Source organism: Thunnus maccoyii, chromosome 12 (genome assembly GCF_910596095.1).
Source record: "Thunnus maccoyii chromosome 12, fThuMac1.1, whole genome shotgun sequence".
NCBI classification, from domain to species: domain Eukaryota; kingdom Metazoa; phylum Chordata; class Actinopteri; order Scombriformes; family Scombridae; genus Thunnus; species Thunnus maccoyii.
The window spans coordinates 12,699,627-12,723,636 of NC_056544.1; the positions used below are offsets into that span (position 1 = coordinate 12,699,627).

Sequence of the window (24,010 nt, forward strand, 5' to 3'; positions counted from 1 at the left end):
ATTCAGGCCACACGGGAATATCTGGAATCCACCCACAAATATAAACAGTCTTCTGGTTTGACGCCCAGAAGAATGCCTTGACATGTTTCTGTACATTTTGATTGTTTTTATGCCTCATCTAAATGTTATCCACTGTAATCACTGGCAAGTTTACCTATCATTTGTAGGTCTACATGCGTTTATGTGAAAGGGGAAAACTAGGAGTTTCTTATTCCAAGCAAAGAGCGGTTGGGGAGAGACAAAAATACAACATATTAATTTTCCCATTTTTTATGAATGCAGCATATGCCGTCCCTCAGGGATGACGTCAGTCGCACAACAGTTAACAAGCTGCTCGGTTGATTCTTGAATCGCCACTTCGCAGCATTTACAACAAAAACAATAAGGACACGACACCAACAACAGCCATGTCTGTGAATTATGCCGCCGGGCTTTCGCCGTACGAAGACAAAGGAGTCTGTGGACTTCCTGAGGTAAAATTTAGCTAGTAGCTTATAGCTTTGCTAGTTAGCTCTTTAAAAAAATGAGCTAGCAGATTAGCTGAGTGTCTGCCTGGCTCATGTTTGTGATGAATGAACTGTTTTAGATTTTAGAAGTAAAAATTGCAATATCCACATTCAAAGGCACTTCATTAAATAACAGTTTGAGATGATGATACTCAAGTATAAAGTCCTCATCGAGCAGAAATGGTTCTAAAACACAGTTGCTCATAATCTTTATATAAGTTAATGTGTTAGCAATATTTTAGTGTTGTCCTACTGCCTTTATAACAGAGATAATTTAAACTCCAGCAATGAGTCACATTTTATGAGCGTTATATATATGTTACATATACTGCATATTAAGAATCAGACTTTATTCACCAATGAGTGCAAGGGATTTGTTTTGGTGCAGGTGTTAGAAGTAAAATTAAGAAAAACGACAACAGTTTCCTAGTTAAATAGGATTATATACAGTACATGAAAGACAGAGATTACAAAAAACGTAGTACAGCAATTCTAAATTGCTCTAACAGCATAACTCTAACAGTTTATGAGAATATACAAAAACAATATTTACAAATAAGTTTAGGGGGAGTAAGTTTTTGTATGATGGATCATATGTGGGTAATGCTGACAGATCGGTCCAGTGCAATGAGCGGTTAAGATAATACACAAAGTTTTCATAGTGTCCAACAGTATTTGAGTACTATATGATAAATATGCAAAGCATAGGGAATGGAGGAGATCATCGTCAGTCTGTGTGGTGGGGTGCAAGTGGCAGGTAACACTACAGGGGGCTGTGAGAGGGGTCTTTGAGGGTTACAGCCTGAGGAAAAAAGCTGTGGAGGTAGTGTGCAGTCTTTAGTCAAAAGCTAAACGCACCACTACATCAAAATTGTACATTGCTTAATAAATTAAAAAAAGAGTGAAGTTGCACCTCGGTTGGTACGTGAAACTCTGTTAAAGCTCTGTACTTAATGGAGTTTCCTGTTCTATTCCCAAAACAGTTACATGTTTTAAAACAAGCTGTTCTTAATCATGTTTGTAATATAAACAAACAGTTGAAACCAAATTTCCTTGAAACACATGTGTTGTACATGCACCATTCTGTTGTTCAGATTCAGTCTCCTCATGCATATAGATGTATTTTGTTTGTAATTAGGCATTAAAGCTTACAGTAGCTGGTTTTAGTAGCATCATTTGACAAAATGAAAGATGAAAATGACTTAACATCTAACTTATGTGAGGTGCAAAACCTAGGAAAGTGACTTAACTTTAACTTAACCATCGTCATATTTTAATATACCAGTATCAACGGGTGTTTCTTGTACCTGCTGTTATTCTGTGGCAGGTATTTGATGGTCCTGAGGAGCTGAAGGCGAAGGTAGAGACCCTCGCTCAGTTGATAAAAGAATCTCAGTACTTGGTCGTCCACTCTGGAGCAGGAATCAGCACCTCAGCAGGCATCCCTGATTTCAGGTGAGTCACAGAGTCACAGAGACATTCTCTCTCATATACTGTAAATAAAAGCAGAGTGGTATCTGATTTATCAGGACTACACATACTGGAAGAAATAAGCAATATATGTATCATAGCTGATGAGAAACTAACACTCACACAAGTACAACAACAAAAAACAAACAATATCTGTGAACATGAACAGCTGTCATCCTGCAGTTCTTGTTACTTCATATCTTTGTGTCTCTCTGCTGCTTCACAAAGCATGAGCGTTTAGCTAATGAGTTTCTGAATTTGCAGTTATTGGATTGTATCCCATTCATGAAAGGCCACATTACAGGCTGCGCAAGAAACTGAGGACACATGTCCATTTCTTATTGTGACTTAAGTTTTGAACTTAAGGGCTGTTTAAAAGTGAGCTTAATCAACATTGTTCCAGCTGTGCCTGTAAATCTACAGTATCAGTAGTTTATGCCAAACTAGAAAACCTCACTACACATCTGTATTGCTTTTGATGGGGCTTTAAACAAAAAAGCATATTTCAGTGAAAGTATTCAATCAATAACTAATGTACTCTGTTTTTAAAAGGTTCTTTATTTACTTACTAGAGGAATTTTAATAGACGAATGATTCTGGAAACCTGAAGAAGCCTTTTAGGTGAAGTTTATTTGAATTCATATGTGATAAATAAGCCTTTTATGTGCATTTACCTTTTGCATTTTAAATGTCAAAACTCTTATGTGCAAATTAATGTGCAGTATGTTCACTTTGATAATATTTCTCTTAGGATCTTTTCATTGTTTTCAGTTACTCATTTGATTATTTGCAAATAAATGTATTCGGAGATGCAGCTTATTTATACAGTATAAATTCTTCATTTTGTGTGTAAATATAAAATCTCAAAAGTTGATTTGACTGTCTCGGTGGAGGTGAATCATCAGAGCAGTTTGATATAGGACAATTTCCTCAGTGTCTCTGACAGGTCAAGTGCAGAGAAGTTTAGATTCTGGCAGCCGTTCTGCACACAGAGTTACTACTGTAAATACTGAAGGGAGGAAAATCAGGAGGAACAAACAGTTGATCAGAAATTGGATGGAAGGAGAGAAAGAAATGACTCTAACTGCATAGTGCCATTTTAGATTTTTGACAGCCTTGGAAAGATGGATTATGATAATGTAAATATGTAAATAACATAACAGAGATCTTTTTCTGCTGTTTAGAATTTAAAAAGGTTTCTGACTGCCTCTCTGTATATATCTTGCCTTGGTGTGCCACATTAGCTGCTAAATAAATCAAATGATGTTAATTACATGATATGTGTGACAATAAGAAAGTTTGAACAAAAAATCCTTAATGCTTCACAGCTCTTTCTGTCAGTTTCTGAATAAGATATGCTTATTATTCTAGTGGCACATTCATTGTGAGGCACTCTAGTTACAAGTATCAGCGCAATACGATTTTCTTCCATTTTTCTTTCACATTTTCAGAAATCAATCGTCATATTTGATTCTAAGAGCTCATAATTATGTATTATAACAATAAGAGCCAGAACAGTTGCTTTCTCCAAAAACACAGCAGCCGGAGCTGAAGTCAGAGGGGTTATTAGACAGATGATGATGATTCCAGTGATGAATTTCAATTCATTTAACTACATCTGCTTTGAAATTTATACATTTTTAAGGATATCAGAATGCTATGGCAATGCAAATGAATGTGTTAGCCAAAGGATTAGATCTCTGACAGATTTACTTTGGATAAATACCACCATCATGTCACTACACATTCATACAGAGAGAGAAATAATTACGCAGTTGGCAAGTACTACAAGTTTCTCTTGTAGTACCACTGTATGAGCAGATGATGGTGGTACATGCTCATTACATGTCAGATCAGCTCTGGGTTGAATAACAAGACACACACACTGAAATAAATTCCAGCTTGTTTGTTTTCTTCCGTTATAGTGCAGGGATTTTCTTTATTACCCAGCAAAAGCAAATAACTGAACTGGGACACAAAAACTTAAAATGTTGTTACTCAGCAAGACTTTACATGACGTCATGCTGGTGTGAATGGAAGATGTTTGCCTGTGTGAATTTATACATGCTTGGAGATGTTAGCTGCGGAACTGGACTAATTAATATTTGATTAGTCTGCCTGTCAGTCATGTAGAGCTGACCTTGGATGGCAATATCATTAAAGCCAAGGCTCCTATTTCCCCATCAGGCCAACTAACACAAATTATATTCCCACTGCTGCCACACACACATGCTCCAGCTGATGGTAAGAAATTCAGTCCCTCTGGTTAATATTATTGAAGACACCAAAACATGTGAATCTACCAGCTCTACAGATCCTTTCTGGCTTTCATATCCTGCACCATCTTTCTCATGATGATAAGTGTGTAATAAGTGATGTACACGGCTCCGTGTTTTAAACTGGTCTGAGCAGGTCATTTTGGAGATGAGAGATAAAACTGAGAAAAACAAACCTACCACTGAAGCTTCCCATTGAATGTGTGCAGACATACTGCGTGTCAGTGTGGTTCACCAGTTGCACGAAGGCAGAGCAGCAAGCTCTTCAGGGAGTAGTAAAGACCACTGGGAAAATCATCGGGGCCCAGTTACCAGACATCACCATCATCTACACCTCCTACTGCCTACGCCAATCTCACAGCATCATCAGAGGCCAATCACATCCAGCCCATCACTTGTTTGATCTCCTGCCCTCAGGAAGAACATATAGGTCTATCAGAACAAGGACTACCAGAATGATGAGCAGTGTTTTGTCAGTGGTTTTTGTTGTTGTTCTTGTTGTCGTTGGTTTTCCATATTTTCAGGAGGCTAAACTAGCAGCACCTGACAGCATGTTGTCAAATTGTTACAGAACTTTTGCAGAAATCCTCCCATCAGATTGATTAGACTCAACGAGTGGCATCATGAATGCAAGCCCACGCACCAGTTGTACACTTGTATTGCTTCCAGTCCACCCGCTGCATTATAATCAGTCCCATCCTGATGCCTGCTGTCAAGTGTGTTCATCACCATATTCTCTTTCAGGGGTCCAAAGGGTGTGTGGACGTTGGAACAAAAGGGCGAATCACCTCACTTTGACACCACATTTGAAGATGCCCGACCCAGCTTGACACACTTGGCCCTTCTGGGACTGCAAAGGGCAGGGTACCTCAAGTATCTCATTAGCCAGAATGTTGATGGCCTGCATGTCCGATCTGGATTTCCCAGGTAACTTTTCCCTGCTTGCTGTCCTGTAGCATGATGCACACATCAATCATTTTATACACTCAGGGGCGAATTCACAAAAGGATTGTGTAGCTTTTGCAGCCACTAAACCTGCACAAACATGACAAAAAGATTTAATTTTGTTTAAGTCACAAAGCACCCGCAAAGGGTGAAATGCACCCCTAACTGAGCTGCCAAGCAAATAGCGTCTTGGTGCTCTTTTGCTATTTGCACATATTTAAATTAGGTAATATGCATACATTTTGCAAAAAAAATGGCCCCTTTCTATGCAAATTAGCCTCATTATAAAAACAGTCCAATTCACAAGGACCAGCGCTAATTGCCACACACAGTTAGTGGAATTATAAGCATCCTCAGAGAGTTGGTGGTAACTGAAGCGCATTTATAAGGGGTGCCATGCCCAGGCTTTCCAGTGATCATGTCACTTTTAAATTCCTTGCCTGAAGTTTTGAGGGATGCCTCGTTATACAGGAACAAGGGCAATCTGCACTCAGCTGCAAAACTTTATGGCCGTGTTTGCGTTGTAATATCATTAGCATAATGTCTTTTGTGAATCAGTTGCAAGTGATGCGCAATTCATCGTGCTATCAGAGGCTGCAGTGCATCCTTTGTGAATTTGCCCCTCAGTATGTAACACAAATCATGGTTGTTAGTAGGCAAGGAGCTGGATATTATCCTTCAGATAATAACTTTTTTATGTGGCACCTTTCAAAACAAAGTTACAAAGTGCAAAATGTGTACGTAAACAAATGATAGTTGTTGGATTTCGCTTTTTTTCTATCATTCTTTATTACAAATATAAACTTCTCAAATACAGCCGTACATGTTGGAACCCAAATCCGAGCCAAAATATGCGAGTGGAAAAGGTGAATAGCCTGTGCAACAACCTTAGCAACAACCTTAGCAACAACCTTAACAACAACCTTAGCAACAACCTTAGCAACGAAGACTACAAAACGGAAGGCCATTTGTGAGTATGTGCAAGCGATCTGGCATCAGTTCGATGGGGAAATAGAGGTTAACTTTGCAAACAAAGCAAAGCAAACAAAGCATCACCTCTCACCACTCCCTATGACAGCTGGCTTTTCTCTCTGCCTTTGACTGTAGCCATTTCAGTACAGCACTTTGCCTTGCGACGTTGTACGATCTAGTCCTAAGTCCAACATTAACTCTCCCTTTAGCGTCACTTTCGTTTCCACCCTCTCCTGAGAAAAAAAATCTGCCTTTTTAGTTGGTAAATGCTCCACTATATTCACCAGCTAGTCGCTAACTTTGCCTGTCAGCCATTTGATGGAAACTAGGTAGATGAGCAGTGAGAGTGAAACAAAACAGTAAAGCTGTGCGCTGTAAAACCAAAACAAGGAGCTGAAAGATGCTAAAATGCTCCATATAGTTGAGGGGATCTGCAGAGTCGGAAAAAATCTTCTTTGGGTTGATCACTACAAGTAACACCTTTCACATTACACACAATCATTTTATCCATTGTTAATATTAAAATATGTATTAGTGACAGCTTTAAGGATGTATCATCCTGTCATATACAGCATATTACCCCATTTTCACAAAATGATCCAAGTATAGGCAACAATGTTCTCCATAAACAAATACATATTGCATTTCAGGAATATTGCTGCGTCATGTAAAGTGATTTTATTTGAGTTAGTTGAAGCAGAGTGAGTGAAAAGGAGATTAATGAATAAGTGGACACGTTGTACTTTTCTTCTACTTTTAAAGTTTTCTGCCTCTTGTGTATATTTAAGTGCCTTCATTTCTAATATTTTTTAAACACAGACAGGCTTATACGGTATTGTGAGTTATGTGAGATAATATTTTTTCATGGTAAATTGTTATATGTTGGGTTGTGACTAATTGTTTTAAATATGAAGCTGCTGCTTTGTGATAACAGCACTAGAAGAATGCTCAAATAGTTTCCAATAATGCTCAGTGTAATGGAAAATGTTTGGTCTCACTCTGGATTATCCAATCATATTGGACTAACCCAAGGCCAGGAATCTAATTTTTTTCCTCATTACATACAGTACATCCAGACTTTCTGCTTATTGGAAGACTTGCTTTCCTTGGAAGCCATTTCCTTGCTCTGCTCCTATCCTCCACAAGTTTTTTTTAAAATCAGGCCAGACTGCCAAGTGTTAGTTCTCTGAGGAAATCATTGAGACAGCAAATGAACTGGTAAAGTAAACTGGTTAGCACTAATCTGTTCACGTGCCAGATGGAATGCAGAAGTGAAAACAAGTGCTCAGAATATTTATCAGAGTTAGTCAAAGGACGGAGAAAAGTCGTGATCATTTTAACTTCAGAGACAATGATCTAAGTGAATATCATCTTTGTGATCTTTCTGCCTCTGTGGACTTCTTCCGTCTCACCCCTAACAGGGATATGTTATCAGAGCTTCATGGAAACATGTTTGTGGAGGAGTGTGAGAAGTGTGGCAGGTATGTATGCACACACACACACACACACACACACACACACACACACACACACACACACACACACACACACACACACACACACACACACACACACACACACACACACACACACACACACACACGCGCGTATCCCTAAACAAACACACTTAAAAGGACAGGTTTACAATTTTTGGGGGTTTTTTTTCGAAAAACTCCATTTTTTGGGTTTCACAAGCAAGTACATGTCTTTCAACATTGCAGTCTTTTTATTTCCAAGTCCCTCTTTTTGTTACTATACTTCCACTGCAGCTCAACAGGGAAACACAAAGAGAGAATTTGATGCTAAAAAGACTGTAAATGTGGCACATATCCACTTGATATGACTAGCACATTTGAAGGGGATCTTTTAACAGCCACAAGAGGAATCATTACAGTGAGAAAAATCTCTTTCTGTGTTCATTTGGGAACCTGGCTGTTGTTTTTTAGGCAGACTTGGAAAAATTCTAAACCTTTAACACTCAGATCTTTACAGTCTTAGATAATTCTCATCTTAACAAGCTACGGTCTTTCACTGACTTTCCCTTTGGGGCCATTTTATTAGGTGTGTGTGTGACTGGTAATATAAACAGCAAATTATGCAGCTGCAGCACAAAACATAAAGCTCACAGTCAGGGTTCAGTTGCTGTTCACTTCACACCAGAATGTACAGTATCTATCTACACTTCACTTTTTGATGATTGTTCGTGCCAGATGTGGTTTTTCTAGCATCTCAGAAACAGACACCCTCTTAGGATTTTCACACAATGCAGCTTCTACAGTTCACGTATTAAGCATTAAAAATATGCAATCAGTTGGACTTCATCAGTAAGTGAGGCCAGAAGAGAAATTGTTGTATGTTAAAGTTCACAGGAAGGCCACACACTTACTCCAAACCCATGTATTGCATATACACACACACACCCACCTGGGCTGGCAGGCTCTATGGTGGCAGGTGTGGTCAAGCATCTTTTTTTCATTGAAGCTGTTTTATAATAGCGCTGCACCTACATGATGTGCGTATAATTGCACCTGTTCAAAGTTCACAGGAAGGCTATAAGTGCAAAGATGTGCAGAAGGGCATCTCTGAACAAACATTTGTTGAACTTTGAAGCAGAAGACCATACTGGCTTCCATCCTTGTAGTCTAAGAGCAAGATGATGAAGCTATAATAGACATGCGATGACTGAAACACTAGAAAATGTTACCAAGTCCATCAGAGTGAGTGATTTCTTTTGCAACAGTCTTAGTCAGAAATTGGGTGAAACAGTACAAATCCATGATCCACCATACCTTGTGTCAAAGGTAAAAGCTGCTGGTAATTGTATGGGGAGTGTTTTCTTTGCACACCAGGGATCCTATTTTGTCGCTGACCAGCTGCACCACAGTCTATCCTTTTTTCAAATTGAAATTTCCAGCAGGATAAAGCACCCTTTCACGGAGCACTCATTATCTCAAAATGTTTCCAGGAACATGACAGTGACTTCATTTTACTCAAGTCACCTGCGCAGTATCCAAACCTCATCCTAGTTGATTTCCTCTGGGATGAAGTAAAAATTGAGGCTTGATGAACAAATGCACAATATGTGTAAACAACTCTGCAGCAGCTGTATGATGCTGTCAAGTAGGTTTGCATGAAAATCCCTAAAGAGCTCTTCCAGAAACTTATTGAATCCTCAAGGAATATCTCAAGGAAGTCCAAGTAGTCCAGTTTATTCCAGAAAAAAAGAAGGCTACTGAGTTTATGTTGTCATGTTTTTAGTATCAATTTATGTGTATAAATGGCCCTTTGTCGGGTTCATTTTCTGCTATATTGTACTGCACTCCAGTTGGACAGAGAAATAAATGGAGGATTTGTGGTTTTTCCAGGCAGTATGTCAGGGAAAAGGTGATCGGTGTGATGGGGCTGAAACCCACAGGACGTTACTGTGATGTGGTCCGCTCCAGAGGACTCAGAGCCTGCAGGTAACGCATGCCTGGACATTTTGGATGAACCTGTAGCGTACAATCAGCTATTTATCAGTGTGTTCTTTACCACAACAGAGGGAAGTTGATCAGCACTATACTGGACTGGGAAGATGCTCTTCCAGACAGAGACCTGAACAAAGCAGACGATGCAAGCAGGTGACAAAAGTGCAGTAATGTGTGCTCCATTGTTTCCTTTTTGTTATACTTTGAAACAATTGTCTGTTTTGTGGTTGGTTTAACATCTCTCCTGTCACATACATACAGTACATACTTGATTTCTTCTGATATCCCCGTCTCAACTCGGGTCCTGTGAAATAATATGTCAGGTTTATTTGCTTTGCATTCTGTATGCGAGCTGACATGCAAATAACCCCTTCATTTAAAATCTTTTTAGGGTTTATGTATGTGTGAGTCTGCTTTAATACTTCCATTTAGCCTCCGTGTGTCTACATTTCCATTCAATCTTTCAGCCACAAAAAGCTTTTATTGCGCCTCAGCAGGATGAATTTGATTGATTGTGTTTCACTTTGATGTACCGTCATTGACCTATAATAGATGTGTAATTACCATTTTATATCACAAAGAAAAGGTCTGGAGCTCTTCGTTGCAACCAAAATCTGACAAATGATTGAGTGCTAATTAGAACTGTATTATACTTCACACAAGGGGTTAATGTAGGTTTTGATTTATAGTTCATTGTTGGATTTCAACCCATTCACAGCACTTCACTAGACGGGTGTATTGTACATGATCAGACTGTATTCTGCTTATATTTCCCTGCATCAAATGTGTTTTTATTCTTTCATTTACGTCATGGTGGCTGTATGCACGTAAGGTGCGAGTATATTTCAACAGAAGAGCTTGCCGGGCATCTCACACGTCCTCACGCACACCTCGGATTAGTTGGAAGGGGCTGCGTCCAATAATTTCTATAACTTTCCAAAACTGACAATCGCACATTCACCATCACTTCACGCAGTTGTAGGGTGGATGCGTGAAGGTGAAAAAGTAGCCAGGGTTTGAATATTTGTCTCATTCTTACAACTATTTACAAAACAAACAAGTTCAATGCTATGAACGTCTTCCAGAAGAGACGTTTTGAAAGTGTGTGTGTGTTATCCTCATATAAAACTATTAATTATCGTGTCTCTCTAAGACAGACACTGTGTATTTGAGTGTTGTTCAAAAGCAACATAGCACAACCAAGGCATTGTAACACAGCTATAAGCACTTAGTCATATGAACTAGCCCTTTTGGAGCATACCCCGGCCTTCAAAGAACTGGATTTGCATTCAGGTAATTTTATTTCTCCTAGACTAGTTACTGAATGGGAGACTACTGCTGTACAATCGCTCTGTTTACACTTTTTCATTCACTGTGACAGACAATCACGGTGAGAAGAAGCTTTGCAGTAGAGATGGCTTTGCTGGTGCTGTGATACTGTAAAGCAGCATATAACTATAACTATATAACTATAACTCTTGGGAGATTAGCCTTGAGCTAAATGAGATCCAAATAAATAAATAGAATTAAAAAGAGCTTTTCTTCAGCTTGCTTAATGTTGTTGTCACTGCCAACAATCTCCGCTGGAATCAAAACTTGTAGGACTAGTTAGATGACAAAAAACGGCAAAATAATAATAATAAAGAACGAAGCTTCGCAGCTCCCACACAACTATAAATCTCCCTTAAAGAAAAGCAGGTAAATAATAAGAATGTCACAAGCAGTTGCATCTCTTTCGTTTCGTTTACGCCTGACCTCTTTCTCAACTGTTGGCATTCAGACGAGCAGACCTGGCGCTGACGCTCGGCACCTCCATGCAGATCAAACCCAGTGGAGACCTTCCACTACTCACCAAGCGCAAAGGTGGCAAAGTGGTCATTGTCAACCTGCAGCCCACCAAGCACGTACGTGTCATTCCTGCACCACCAACAGACACATATACTTTATAAATGTACTATGTCGGCTCTTGGAAACATAGAGTGTCACTTTAAATGTCGTGCGCAAATCAAAAGCAAAATTATGGTTAGAAAAATGCTGGTCATGTGCACTGTCTGGCGTTTTCACATTCTTCATTTCACGGCTTTAATTTTCCATCTTGTAGGACAAGCATGCACACCTGCGTATCAGTGGTTATGTGGACGAGGTCATGAAACAGGTGATGGAGCTGCTGGGATTGGACATCCCAAAGTGGGATGGGCCGACCGTCTGCGAGAGCTCCACAGCCACCTCTGAGTCCTCCACTGATGTCAAACCGCTATGTGCAGTCACTGCAAAGGAAAAGGTGAAAAAGGGCCTCATAAAGGAAGAGAGGAAAAGAGAAGCAACGCAGCTAACAGAGAACGGGAGTGTTAAGGAGGAGACGGTTTCAGTAAAAAGGGAGAGAGCAGACTCTCCGGTGGGGATAAATGAAGAGAAATAGCCTAAAGTATTTTCCTCACAACACAAACTCATCCAGAAACAAACCTTACACCTGAGGGTTGTCGGTTTGATGGATATCACAGAGGAGGAGGGAGGTTCTTGCCTTCTTATGCCCTCCGGAGCAAAGACTCTTCTAGTACTCTAGTGGTTTTGTTAATCCAAGATTTCTCAGTCTGCCCTCACAGCCACGATGAGAAGCGACGTGAAATTAACTGATAGAAGATTCCTCAGCTGAAGCCTCACACAGTGACCTCCTTATAAGTCAAAAGAGATGGTGCTACATCAGTTGGATGTTTGAAAATGTTTCTTTTAGTCTGTGATCAAAGCAGAGTGCGATATAAATGTTCCTCCTGCTATTATGGGATCTTTATGAGTCAGATCACCTGGAGCTTCAAACCAGATCCTTGACAGAAAGGACAACAAGATGAGATCTGGAGCACAAAGTTATAAATGAAGCTTTAAATAAGATGTGTAAGGTTGCTGCACCTTATTAATTGCTTTATTTTTAACCGAGTGCTCCAGATCTCGCTTGTAAAGACACCTTTGTTCAGTGTTTTACGCCAAAGGACGTCTGATCTTATTAAGTCTGATTGACATGAGTAGTTACATGCGACTGTGGGAGGTTTTAGTTCAGTGTTACATTGTAAAAAACAATAATGAGGAGCACAGTTTTTGTTTTATCCCCAACATCTTCTGTTGTAAGTCTTCTTTTAAGCGATCAAACTACTTCTCTTTCTTGTACAGGAGTTGTACTTCTCTTACTCTTCCTCTCGTGAGATGTGTAATTCCGCCTGTTTTGTATATAAACGCAGCACCTGCTGCTGATTGGCTGTAAATGGACCATAATCACACTGTGTGTTTCTAGGAGAATGTTTTTATCTCAGGAAAAGCATTGCCGGGGGAAAAAAAAGCTTTACTGTTTTTTTTTAATACATTTTTTGGAAATAAACACAATCAGTTCCTGGTACGACCTCCTGTGTGTATGTTGTGTTCTGACTAGTTGTGAACCAACTGAAATGGAGAAAACATGTTTGTTCATCTAAGATAATATGATTCTGTGTTTGAGGTCAACATCTTTACGCTAATGTAGTTTAAATTTTCTTTATGCGCTGCGTTATGACTGAACATGATAATCGAACCTACTGTCTTCTTAGCACCAGGTTTAATCCTGCACCTTAGTTGCCTTGAGTTTTCCCTTTTTTCTGGTTTAAAGAGAGGAAATTCATATCAGACGCTCTGACTGTATAGTGGGCCACAGGTGTTTATTATAAGTAGATGATTACTGTCTTGAACATGTTGCCTTGTGTCTGATGTTGAATAAGCTTCACTCCATTAAGAAACTTTGTCAATCCAGACATAAGCAACAGGTGCAACTAAAACACACTCAGATTCAAACTGCCTGCGCTGTGAATGGGTCATTACACAGCCCTCATTACCGCTCCACCTCTCCATCTATATATTAACTTTGTCTCAATTGTCTCTGCACGATAGTGCTAATGAGCTTAATGTTCTCACTCTGTCCTCGCAATCTACCTCTGTTTTTTGTTCTTGTGGTGTCGTAGCTTGGCTTGGGTGATATGACAGTATATAACCACTTTTCTGTACCATTTGTACTGTGGCAGCTATTTCTTAGGCCACTGGTTCCCAACCTATTTGGGTTTGTGACCACTAAAAATGAATCAGTTTCCCTCCACCCATTCATCACGGCTTATTGACACAAGTTGTGAGCAGTTCAACCAAAAAGGGATTTTTTCTTTCTCAGATAGTTTTCTTTGAAGGGTTTTTACAGAAGTAAATTAAAGAAAGTAACCAGTGTTTTAGTAGAATAAAGCAAAAAAGTTAATTTTGTTTTCTTCTCCCTTCAATCTGAACCCAGATTTATTAGATTTATGGGGAGTCTAGACCTCCACTGTCTTAGGCCATTATGGACAATACTGTAAATCAGTGATATAATCAATATAAATCAATGAGCTTTATGGTGTCATTTTTGTGTCAATGTGATGACACACCTTTATTTATCAGGTCCTGTATTCATTGGATTCGCCTAAAAAGACATTCTGATGCGGTTATTTTATTATTTATTTTTGATTTATTGTTTATTCAAGTTTCTCCATTGATTTTCCAGAACATTTACTATATCACCATGTACAGTTGTATGCAAAAGTTCAGCCACCCCTTGACAAATAACATGTTTGGTGATTATCAGTCTCTCTATGATATGGAAAAAACACAATATTATCAGCAAACATTAATGCAAAGTTACTGTTTATGTTATAAATTGAGCAAAAATAAAAACATCATTGTGATATGTGCAAAGGTTTGGACACCCTAACACCTCCTCTGGCAGATGTAGCCAGCTAAAAGTCTTTCAATTCTTGTATTTGGGATTTTTTTCCCCATTTTTTTTTCTTGCAACAGGCTCCTACTTCTGCAAAACAGTGCGATACATGCATCTGCATATATCTATATCTATATCTATATCTATATCTATCTATCTATCTATCTATCTATATATATATATATATATATATATATATATATATAAAATGTGTCAGATGTGTCCATCTGATCAGTTCAAAAATATGAAATTGATACTTTTTGTCCCTGTAAGTATACTGTATATTCAGATTATAGACAGTGAGGAGGCATCAAACTGAAGAACAGCATCAAATGGTCACTGAATGAAGACTCACGCAGGTTCACAGGCTCCGTTATTTAAAAATGGCACCAGACTGACTCTTCCCACAGCTGCTCATCCACCCAAACTCAGCAAGAAGGACAGCGGTCAGGGAGGAGGCTGAAACACAGCATCAGAGCTGTGATGGCAGATCTCTCTGGAAGGACAACAGTTCACAAGTCCGTGTCACACTGCAGCATAGCCGTAGGGAGCCTGTCTGTCACAGCAGTAGAAGACTGTATCAAAGATTTGGTGTTCTGATGAAGCCAGACTCAAACTCTTCAGTTGTAATTGAAAGTGCTACGTCTGGAAGGAAGCAGCTGCAGCTTATTAACCATTTAATACGCTCGTGGCTGTAAAGCGCCGGGGTGGCAGCTTCGAGTTTCACAGACACTCACTGGGACGATTTTATGGAAAGAGAGAGCGATGACCGAAGCCAACGAGGTCAGAACAACCTGTTGCAGAGAATCAAAAGACTTTATTTTTATATGTTGGTTTATAATGCATCATCGCTGTCACCTCAAAGCATATATATATCAGTCAGTGAGCAAAAGAACAAGAGTGTGGAGTCCTTGAATCTTATTAAAGAAATATGTGGAATGGCATGAAGATTGCTGTTTGAAATCCGTTTACAGATGCTCCCCATTCAACACACAGGAGGCTGAGCAAGTCTTAGAGGAAGAATGCTGAAGTTGGACTCACTGTCAAAGACGTGGTGCTGCAGATGTGATGAAGATGGAGAGTGGAAAGAGGAAGAGACTGCAAAAAAAAAACAACATTACAGATGATTTGATGGGAGCGATTCTTCAAGTGGAATCCACTCCAAAAATATCTTTAAACCTGAAAACACTTTTCATTTTGGATAGTTTCAGATAGTTTTGTCATCAAAGCTCCTGATGACTTCTGCAATTCTGCAACATCTGATGAATTCTGCAGTGACTCATCTGTCTGGATTCGCAATTATCTTCAAAGAGAACGAGCGGCTTTAAAGCGAAGCCTTTGTTCGCTCTCGACTTCACTGAACTTCTGTGTATTTTAAAAAAGTGTCGTTCTGTCCCTTCTGATGAGTGCAATAAAGCTGAAAACCAGGGCTCCATGTCCAACTTCACAAGATATTAGATAAATTTCTGTTAGATGGAGGCAGCATCAGATTCATAGATTAATAATCCATAAATCTGGATGAACTTTGAAATCAAAAAGAGTGTATAAAGTTCATAAAGTCACTAAGAGCCATAAGATACAATTGTTATTCATAGATTTTAGTGAAGCTCAGCTCTTAAAATGAAAAGTTCTAGTTTCAGCAAGGTTTGAGTGAAAGAATTTATATGATTAGCTGTAATTTACTTGTAAATGGAAAGTAAAATACACCTAAAAGACTCTAAATTGAGCTTTTAGTGCTAAGTGGAGCAGATTGTGTCGCATGCCTGTGAATTTTAGCCCATATTTATACTTAATTATGATTTCTTACAATTAGCAGCAGTAGGTTAAGGCTGGATGGACATTTCATTTTAATGACACCATCAATCATTTCAAAAATTACCTCACAGAAATATCCGATGTTTTTTGCTCTTCTTCAAAGAGGAACATGTTATGCTCTTTTAAGACACTGCATTTTAATTATGATACGACTGAGTTGTGTGTAAGACGAGCTCTGAAACAGCACTAACTACTGCATTCAGATTCACCTCCATGACTCTTGATGGAGATTATTCTCCCGAGACAAGCATGTTTTTGTTCTTCCTGTCTGCGCTACAGCACATTGTGCACTACTGTAAGGTGTGAATGCTCAAAACATTTACCTTCAATTACTGTCAATGCTTGTTTTTGTCTGACACGTAACGGTAATATCATAGGTGACCAGGGACTAAAAGTATTAATCATTGTAAAAATGGTGAACTGAGGAGAAAGACGGATTTAGATTGTTAAAGTGTAACCAGATGATTTTACAGAGTTTTAATATTGATTGATTATTATTGAAAAGTTACTTCTGAGCATAAAATGTCATTCTTGACCTTGAAGTAACAGCAATTTGAAAAAATCTTAACTCATGGCCGACTTACTAGCTTTTTCTGAAGCTTTCTGCTCATGGTCTTCACCCCAAAGATCAACTGCATCTCACGTTCAATCTTAACTCAAGGTCCACTTGCTACCTTATTCTGGAGTTTTCGGGCGTGTCTCTCAGTCTTTATCGTAAAGGCTGTAAGATCCAGATCTCAAGATTGGTCTTAATTCAAGATCCTCTGACCAGTTTTATCTGGAGCATCCTGCAGTGTTCATGATGAAGACCATGCGACATGGTTGAAAGCTCACAAGTCTTTCCTCTAAAGGTTACCTTTGCATCTCACAGTTATCATCCTGAAGAGATGCGATTAAAACCTCAATTGTCAACCAAGATCCAGCTAGTAGCTTATTCTGGAGCTTTCAAACGCATCTCATGGTCTTCATCACAAAGAGATACTTTTGTTAGCTCAACTGCATCTCGCTGCATCTTAACTTCAGGTCCACTTACGAGCTTTTTGCAGAGCTTTCAATTATGTCTCCTGCTTGTCATGCTGAATGCCACAAGATGTTGAACCAGATCTCACAGTCAATCTTAACTCAAGGTCCACTTACTATCTTATTCTGGAACTTTCAATCGTGTCTCAGTCTTAATTATAAAGGCTGTAAGATCCAGATCTTGAGGTCAGTCAAGACCAAGATTCAAGATCCTCTTACCAGCTTTTTCTGGAGCATCCTGCAATGTTCATGATGAAGACCTTGAAATGTGGTTGAAAGCTCAAGTCCATCTCTCAGTCTATCCTTCTCTGAAGCTTTCCACCTCGTTTCGTGCTGTTCATCATGAAGAGATGCGGATAAAAACTCAGTTGCATCTTACAGTTTATCTTAACTCAAGATCCACGCACTAGCTTTTTCTGGAGCTTTCAAATGCATCTCATGGTCTTCATCACAAAGCTCAACTTCATTTCACAGTCAGTCTTAAGGTCCACTCACTATCTTATTCTGGAGCTGTCAATTGTGTCTCTCGGTCCTTATCTTAAAGGCTGTGAGATCTGGATCTTGAGGTCAGTCTTAATTCAATAGCCCCTTACCAGCTTTTTCTGGAGCTACCCTGCAGTGTTCATGATGAGGATCATGTGATGTGGTTGAAAGCTCAACCCCATCTCACAGCCTAGCTTTTTTTCCCCCACCATATCTCACGCTCCTCATCACGAAGAGTGGCGGTTAAAAACTCAGTCGCATCTTACATCTCATTAGCTTCTTCTGGAGCTTTCAACTACATCGTACAATCTTCAGAGGATGGTGAGATGGAAATCTCCGATTGAAAGCTCAACTCCATCTAATGGTCATTCTTAAGGTCCACTTCCTATCTTTTTCTGGAGCTTTCAACATAAGATGCTCCAGATGGTGAAGACCATGAGATGCAGTTGAAAGGTTAAAAAAAGCTAATAAGGGATCCTTGAGTTCAGATTATTTGGTCAAACTGTTTACTGATTACATCTTGTAACACATTAACATGTAATGACTCATTTGTCACACACACTGCCTCCTTGTCTTTCTGTCTTTGCTGTTTGAGTGTTTCTTTTCCAAACTGGCAGCATTTTAACAAATGAACTGACTTTGAGACTCTATTTGAGCTTGTGTACAGTATATTAATTCCTTTCCTCTCTTTTGGAAATCACGTGCAGTCAAAGTCCAAGGACTCCCATTTGTGTGGCCAGCGCAAAGACAGTACAGTACAGTTTATAAAATCCTTGCACATAGAAACAGCTACACTGTTGTATTGTAAAACAGATGTTTCTTCAGTGGAAGCTGAAAGATTTATCATGTCTTAGCTGACATATCACCTCCAGGAGTGACTGACTTCTTTACACCTTTATGTGTATTATTTATGCTCATGTTCAATGATCTCCCCTGGGGAAATTCTCAGGTCAGTCAACATCTTGAATTTGTAATTGCTTTATAATTACAATCCATCCTGGCTGGATGTATAGAGATGACACTCACAGTTGAATGTCCTTCATTGGTTTTCATCTGGGTTTCAAAGTGAAATTGCTGCCTCTACTTGAAGATGAGTTGCTGGGTGCATATTTTATTTTGCAACGCTTTTACCTGTCAGATGTTGCTTGTTTTCTGTGATCGGGCTCTGAAATAGAAAGGGCCATCTTGGTGTGAGTGGATGTACCGTCGCTGCTCTGTGCGTTGTTTCAAGGTTGATGAGAAAACTGTCTAAGGGAAGACATCAGACATTAAATTAGACAGAACAATAACGGATGTCGGCAGCAGAAGACCTTCTTGATAACACAGTAAAGCAAAGTGTTGGGCTGTAATCTTAAGTAAGAACGACAGGAACTGGCCTGGACTTTTGGGACAAATGTTCTGAAATCACATTTTTGATTGTTTTCTATTCACGGCTGGAAGATGCAGGTTCCCTTGGTGAGCCGCTGGCGTTTTAACGACAGTCTCCCACTCAGACACTGGCTGAATAACTCCGTGATTCTGTTTGGAGAAGTTATTACTAGTAGAGTGGCACACAATAGAGAGACTGAGGTGGAGTGTGTCTCTGTGTGGTATTTACATGTCAGGCCCTACTCTGTGGGCAGCTGCAGATCATTATCCATGTTCAGATTTTAAAGGTTGCAAAAGGGCAAAAACGTGGAGTAGCTTTAGTGTGGCTGACTCATTTCATGGTTTTGTGACTGTTCACGAGTCGGGGAAGCGACTGCAGAGGAGATTAAAGTTCCCAAGACATCATCAAACTCCTTTGTCCTCATTTTATTTAATGTCACAGCACATACTTGTATTCACAGAACGATTTACAGCGCTACAGCAAGGCAGACACAGAGAGACATGAAAATGGCTGACAGTTCCATGCTAGCACCAAACACTGCCCACACCTAATGACAAATATCCTGGAGTTAAATTTTGAAGAGTGAAGTGTGTGAGATTCTAGTACCCTGGCTGCATTATTAGCAACAATAACACAAATAAATATTCAACACATCAATCCTAATTAAAATGTAATATTCTTACAGTGTTTGCCTGTGTGGGCATTTGCAATGCAAAGTACAAAAATCACTTTACAGGTTGGACTATTCAAACATCACAATGTATTTTGTTTGATTGTGTGGGAGAAAAAGCCCAGTCCAGAGTGAGACTCTGAGCCGACTGATAGGAGGGTTTGATGAAGTTGAGGAATGTGTGCATAATAACACTAAAACAGAGCTGCTCAGGTTCGTTTGCAGCAGGTGAGTGTATAGTTTTTCTATCCTTATTGGGACCGTTTCTGGTATAAACACTGACCTTACTGGGACCAGTGGTCCTCATGGGGACCAAAGCCCAATCCTAATGCGGCAAAACATCATTTCTGTGGTCATGGTTAAGGTTAGGGGTAAGGTGTGAATTGATGTTAGGTTAAGGTCAAGGTTAGGGTTAGGCTGTACAAAATGGATCAATGAGTTATTGAGTCAATGCAAGGTCCTAACAAGGATAGCTGTGCAAATTTGTGTGTGTGTGTGTATGTGTGTGTCTGGTTTGATGGATGACATTGATTTTGGGGGGATGACAGTCTAATCAGACAGGAACATGGCACCAAAGAAAATATGGCACACAAGGTCATAAAGGAGCATTCCCCATAGTATTAACAGAATAAATCACATGTTGATGTCTTTGTGTATCATGACCAAGCTGTGTGGTGCCTCCTCCACTCTCCTCCCTCTCAGAGCAAGAGTGAGAACGTTTTGGACAGAGTGAGACACTCTGACCAGAAGTTCCTTCAGTCCAGCTCTGTACTCCTGGCGGATCAGGCAGTAGAGCACCGGGTTGAGACAGCTGTTTGCATGAGCTAGACACACAGTCAGGGGGAAGGCGTAGGCCTGGGCATTGTAGAAGGCTTTACTGAAGGGCACCAAGTCAAATTTGATCAATACCCCCCACAGGGTCAGGGCCTGGTTGGGCAGCCAGCAGATGAAAAAGGACAGGACTACAATGGTGACAGAGCGGGTGACTTTGGAGCGGCGGCGGTGGCGGCTCCTCTCATACTCTGACCTCTCTGTGACACCCCCACTGACCATGCTGCTTACAACACGCCGGCTCAGGATGAACCTCAGGAGGAGGAGGTAGCAAACACTGATGACAATCAAAGGCACCACAAATCCCAGGAGGACTTTCTGTGTTTGATAGAGTCCGAGCAGGACTTGGGGATCCCAGTGGCCCGAATCAGAGTCAGAGAACCGCACGAGGCACAGCTCATCATCTGCAGACACCTGTAAACACAAAAACAACTGCATTAAAAATCATGTATCATAAGAAAAGCAAATCTGGAAGGGCAGTTCAGTTTTCGTTTTGAATTTAACAAACCTGGACTGTGGTGGAGTAGAAAGCATGAGGCAAAGTAGCCACCAGTGACACCACCCAAATGGCTAAACTGGCCCACTTGGTGCGAGCAGTGGCGATCCTAGGGCTGCCTGTCTTCAGAGAGGTGACCAGGGAGTGGTAGCGGGTCACACTCATGGCAGTGAGAAAAAAGACACTGGCGTACATGTTCAGGGTGGTGACAAAGCTAACAATTTTACACATGACCCAGCCAAAGGGCCAGCGGAAGTCCAGCACCGTGTCCACAGCCCAAAAGGGCAAGGTGAGGACAAACTGGAGGTCTGTCAGTGCCAGGCTCATCACGAAGCAGTCAATGGAAGAGTGCTGGTGGCCCCGACGGCGGGAATGAAGCAGGAAGAGTGCCAGGAGGTTACCCACAAGCCCCAGAACACACACCACCAGGTAGACCAGAGCGATGAGAACTCGCACCTGTCACACAACACAAACACATGAATAACATTTTCATTTACTGTGACTTGCTAAATATACACACACAATTAATCAAAGTAAAACATGCATAAAAGAACACCTACAAGCATTTCAGTATGTCAAGGTAGTTCATGCAAAAGGACTTAAACATCTATGGTGGTTTAAATAGACCTACTGCCAGATTTGCACCGTCTCCATGTAGATCCATAGAGGACTCCTTAGAGAGGATGTGAAGCCAGCAGTTCAGGGAAAGGTTAAAAGCAGCCAGGTTGGACGCTGCTCCTGTGGGGTTGACCAGTTTGGAGATCTCGCGTTCATCTTCCTCTCCTCCGCACACACTGACAGCGGTCAGAGATCCGGAGGTGCTGCTGTTGCTCTGCATGATTCTGCAGGAGGAAAAGGCGACTTACTTCTAAAACAAGTTCGGCAGCTTCACCTCCTCTTTTAGGTTAACTTCCAAATTGCGGGTGCGTAAACGTGGATGCAAAAATCCCCATCGTCCTCGTGCTGTATTTAATGTACAAAGTGTCAGCGGGAGATCAGAGTTGCATAATGTAGACAAGTAATAATTTCTAAACTTAAACGCGCCACTGCTCGCATTTTATTGTTTTTCCAAGGTGGGAAAAATAAAGTATCAAATACAAGCGCTGATTAATCCTTGACAGCCAACTTTGGAGCGTTCAGCAGAAGTCTGACATGATGCAGCCGCCTCTTCTGTCAGTGATGCTGACAGCATCCAGAGTCTGGAGGCTTTTATACTCGCTGAGGCTCTCCTCCACCGCTTGGTGGCGCACTGCCTGGTGCGCACATGGAGGCTTAAATATACAGTGTTACTGTATACGTTTTAGGTGGGAATGATGCTTCACTAATTCATTAAAAGCAGAAAAAAGACACTAGCTCTCTGTTTCCATAATAATCTGATGTTTCCAAGAGCACTGAAAGGGTTTTTCCTCTGCGCAATACCTTATTTATGGCTGAACAAACAGGGAGGACTGTGTTATGTTGTAAGGTGGTAAAGAGTAGTTTAGAAGCCTTATACACTGCAAATATTCAGTGTAATCTGAGCTGCCTTGGCTCTTAGGTGAATGGAGAGTAGTTTTTTCTTTTAAATGACTCCCAAACATACATGTTTCAGACAATTTTGGTGATGCAGACCATCGCTTACCATCCTAGTACTGTAGTCACTCACTATGACAGTATTTGTATGCTGTATGAAAATTCATTGTTCTTTTTCTTCTCTTTGATGGAGCCAGTTAATCACACTTTCTGATGTTACATCTAAATATCACCTTTAATACTCCTGCAAATGATGTGAAGGTAAACCCCTACAGGATGGTATTTTCAGAAAGGTTTCCTGAGCCTACAAGGGTTTGTTAATGCACATCTGAAATGATGCACATCAGAGGAATGATAAATTAGATTTCAAACAGCTTTCAGACTTTGTGAGGGAGCCAGCGAGAGTGAGAGAGAGATGTATATTTTTGATTTGCATTTCTCATAGGTCACTGTTGGTGTTCACACAATGCATCGCTGTGTTCAGCCATGTGTGCATGTCAGAGAAAAGAGATGACTACCAGAGAGGCGTTTTCTCAAGTCACCTCAACGGGCAAAAACTGGAATTGCTGAGACAGCCTGTAACTTACAACAGACAACAATTTGCACAAATCTTTCACCTGCACTTTTGAATTGCAGATTTTTTTTTTTCCAACAGAATGTCCCTTAGATTAGCCCACAGCAACACCTCACCAGTCTTCTCGAAGCGACACTAAATAAGTTAATTTCTTCTCTAAAATTCATCAAGGTCCAGTCAAGACAGTTGAAGCCAGTTTATTCTCATTTCTGTGTTTTTTTTCTGTCTAGTTTCATAAACAGTCAGGAACAAATTCAAATTAAAAAAACAACAGTAATTTGCTGACAGTTTCCCTTCTTTTGTAGTGTTTAACCAATATTGAGTTGGCTGCAAATACAGATATAGTTATAGTCTGACCCTGAAGCTTGCTGTGAAGCCACTCATTTGCATTCTTTAGGAGCTTTTCAAGACACTTAAAGATGTCCTCTCTTATTTTCATCATTCTGTCTTCATATTTCAATGCACTACTGACCCTGAGTGTTTCTTTTCCTTTATTTCTCCTATTCTCCAGATGGAAGTAAAATATGTGAGTGTGAGTTAAAGGACACACACATGCTGAATTTGTCTGTGTGAAACGTATTTGTGTCACGATAATTGAATTTGAGATTATTATGAATGAGAGTGGCCTGGAGTGAACTGATAATAGCTTTTGCGTTTCATTGTAGTCCTTCCTAATCAGACAGTCCGAATCACTTAACCGTGAGCTCCATAAGCCTTACAGTTAGTTATTACATACAGTTCCATCAGGCTGCCCAAGGACATTCAATGTGCTCTTTATTTGTCATTCTTTGGTGGAGAGAGCCTTTCTCAGACAGTGATTTGAATTCACACTCTGAATGGTTCCCTCC

General features: G+C 40.2%; 2 protein-coding genes across 2 annotated transcripts; one reads left to right on the forward strand and one right to left on the reverse strand.

Annotated features, from left to right (window-relative positions):
• Positions 1-300: 300 nt before the first annotated feature.
• sirt6 (sirtuin 6) lies at positions 301-13,024 on the forward strand. The gene is made up of 8 exons (XM_042429040.1): positions 301-473; positions 1,834-1,961; positions 4,997-5,179; positions 7,591-7,650; positions 9,535-9,630; positions 9,709-9,789; positions 11,417-11,540; positions 11,738-13,024. Exons 1-8 carry the CDS (start codon positions 408-410, stop codon positions 12,053-12,055), a joined length of 1,056 nt encoding a protein of 351 aa, XP_042284974.1. The 5' UTR covers positions 301-407; the 3' UTR covers positions 12,056-13,024.
• Positions 13,025-19,661: 6,637 nt separating this feature from the next.
• On the reverse strand, positions 19,662-22,243 carry LOC121908766 (relaxin-3 receptor 1-like). Its single transcript, XM_042429038.1, has 3 exons — positions 21,708-22,243; positions 21,089-21,532; positions 19,662-20,994 (listed from the first exon to the last, which is right to left on the reverse strand). Exons 1-3 carry the CDS (start codon positions 21,912-21,914, stop codon positions 20,383-20,385), a joined length of 1,263 nt encoding a protein of 420 aa, XP_042284972.1. The 5' UTR covers positions 21,915-22,243; the 3' UTR covers positions 19,662-20,382.
• Positions 22,244-24,010: the final 1,767 nt, after the last annotated feature.

Excerpts from the sequence above, each read along its gene's own strand:
- sirt6 (XM_042429040.1), top strand. The coding sequence starts at position 408 with ATGTCTGTGAATTATGCCGCCGGGCTTTCGCCGTACGAAGACAAAGGA. Across the intron at positions 1,962-4,996 it reads GCAGGCATCCCTGATTTCAG|GGGTCCAAAGGGTGTGTGGA; the intron begins GTGAGTCACAGA and ends ATTCTCTTTCAG. Across the intron at positions 9,790-11,416 it reads AAAGCAGACGATGCAAGCAG|ACGAGCAGACCTGGCGCTGA; the intron begins GTGACAAAAGTG and ends GTTGGCATTCAG.
- LOC121908766 (XM_042429038.1), bottom strand. The coding sequence starts at position 21,914 with ATGCAGAGCAACAGCAGCACCTCCGGATCTCTGACCGCTGTCAGTGTG. Across the intron at positions 21,533-21,707 it reads GAGACGGTGCAAATCTGGCA|GTGCGAGTTCTCATCGCTCT; the intron begins GTAGGTCTATTT and ends GTTGTGTGACAG. Across the intron at positions 20,995-21,088 it reads TCTACTCCACCACAGTCCAG|GTGTCTGCAGATGATGAGCT; the intron begins GTTTGTTAAATT and ends TTGTGTTTACAG.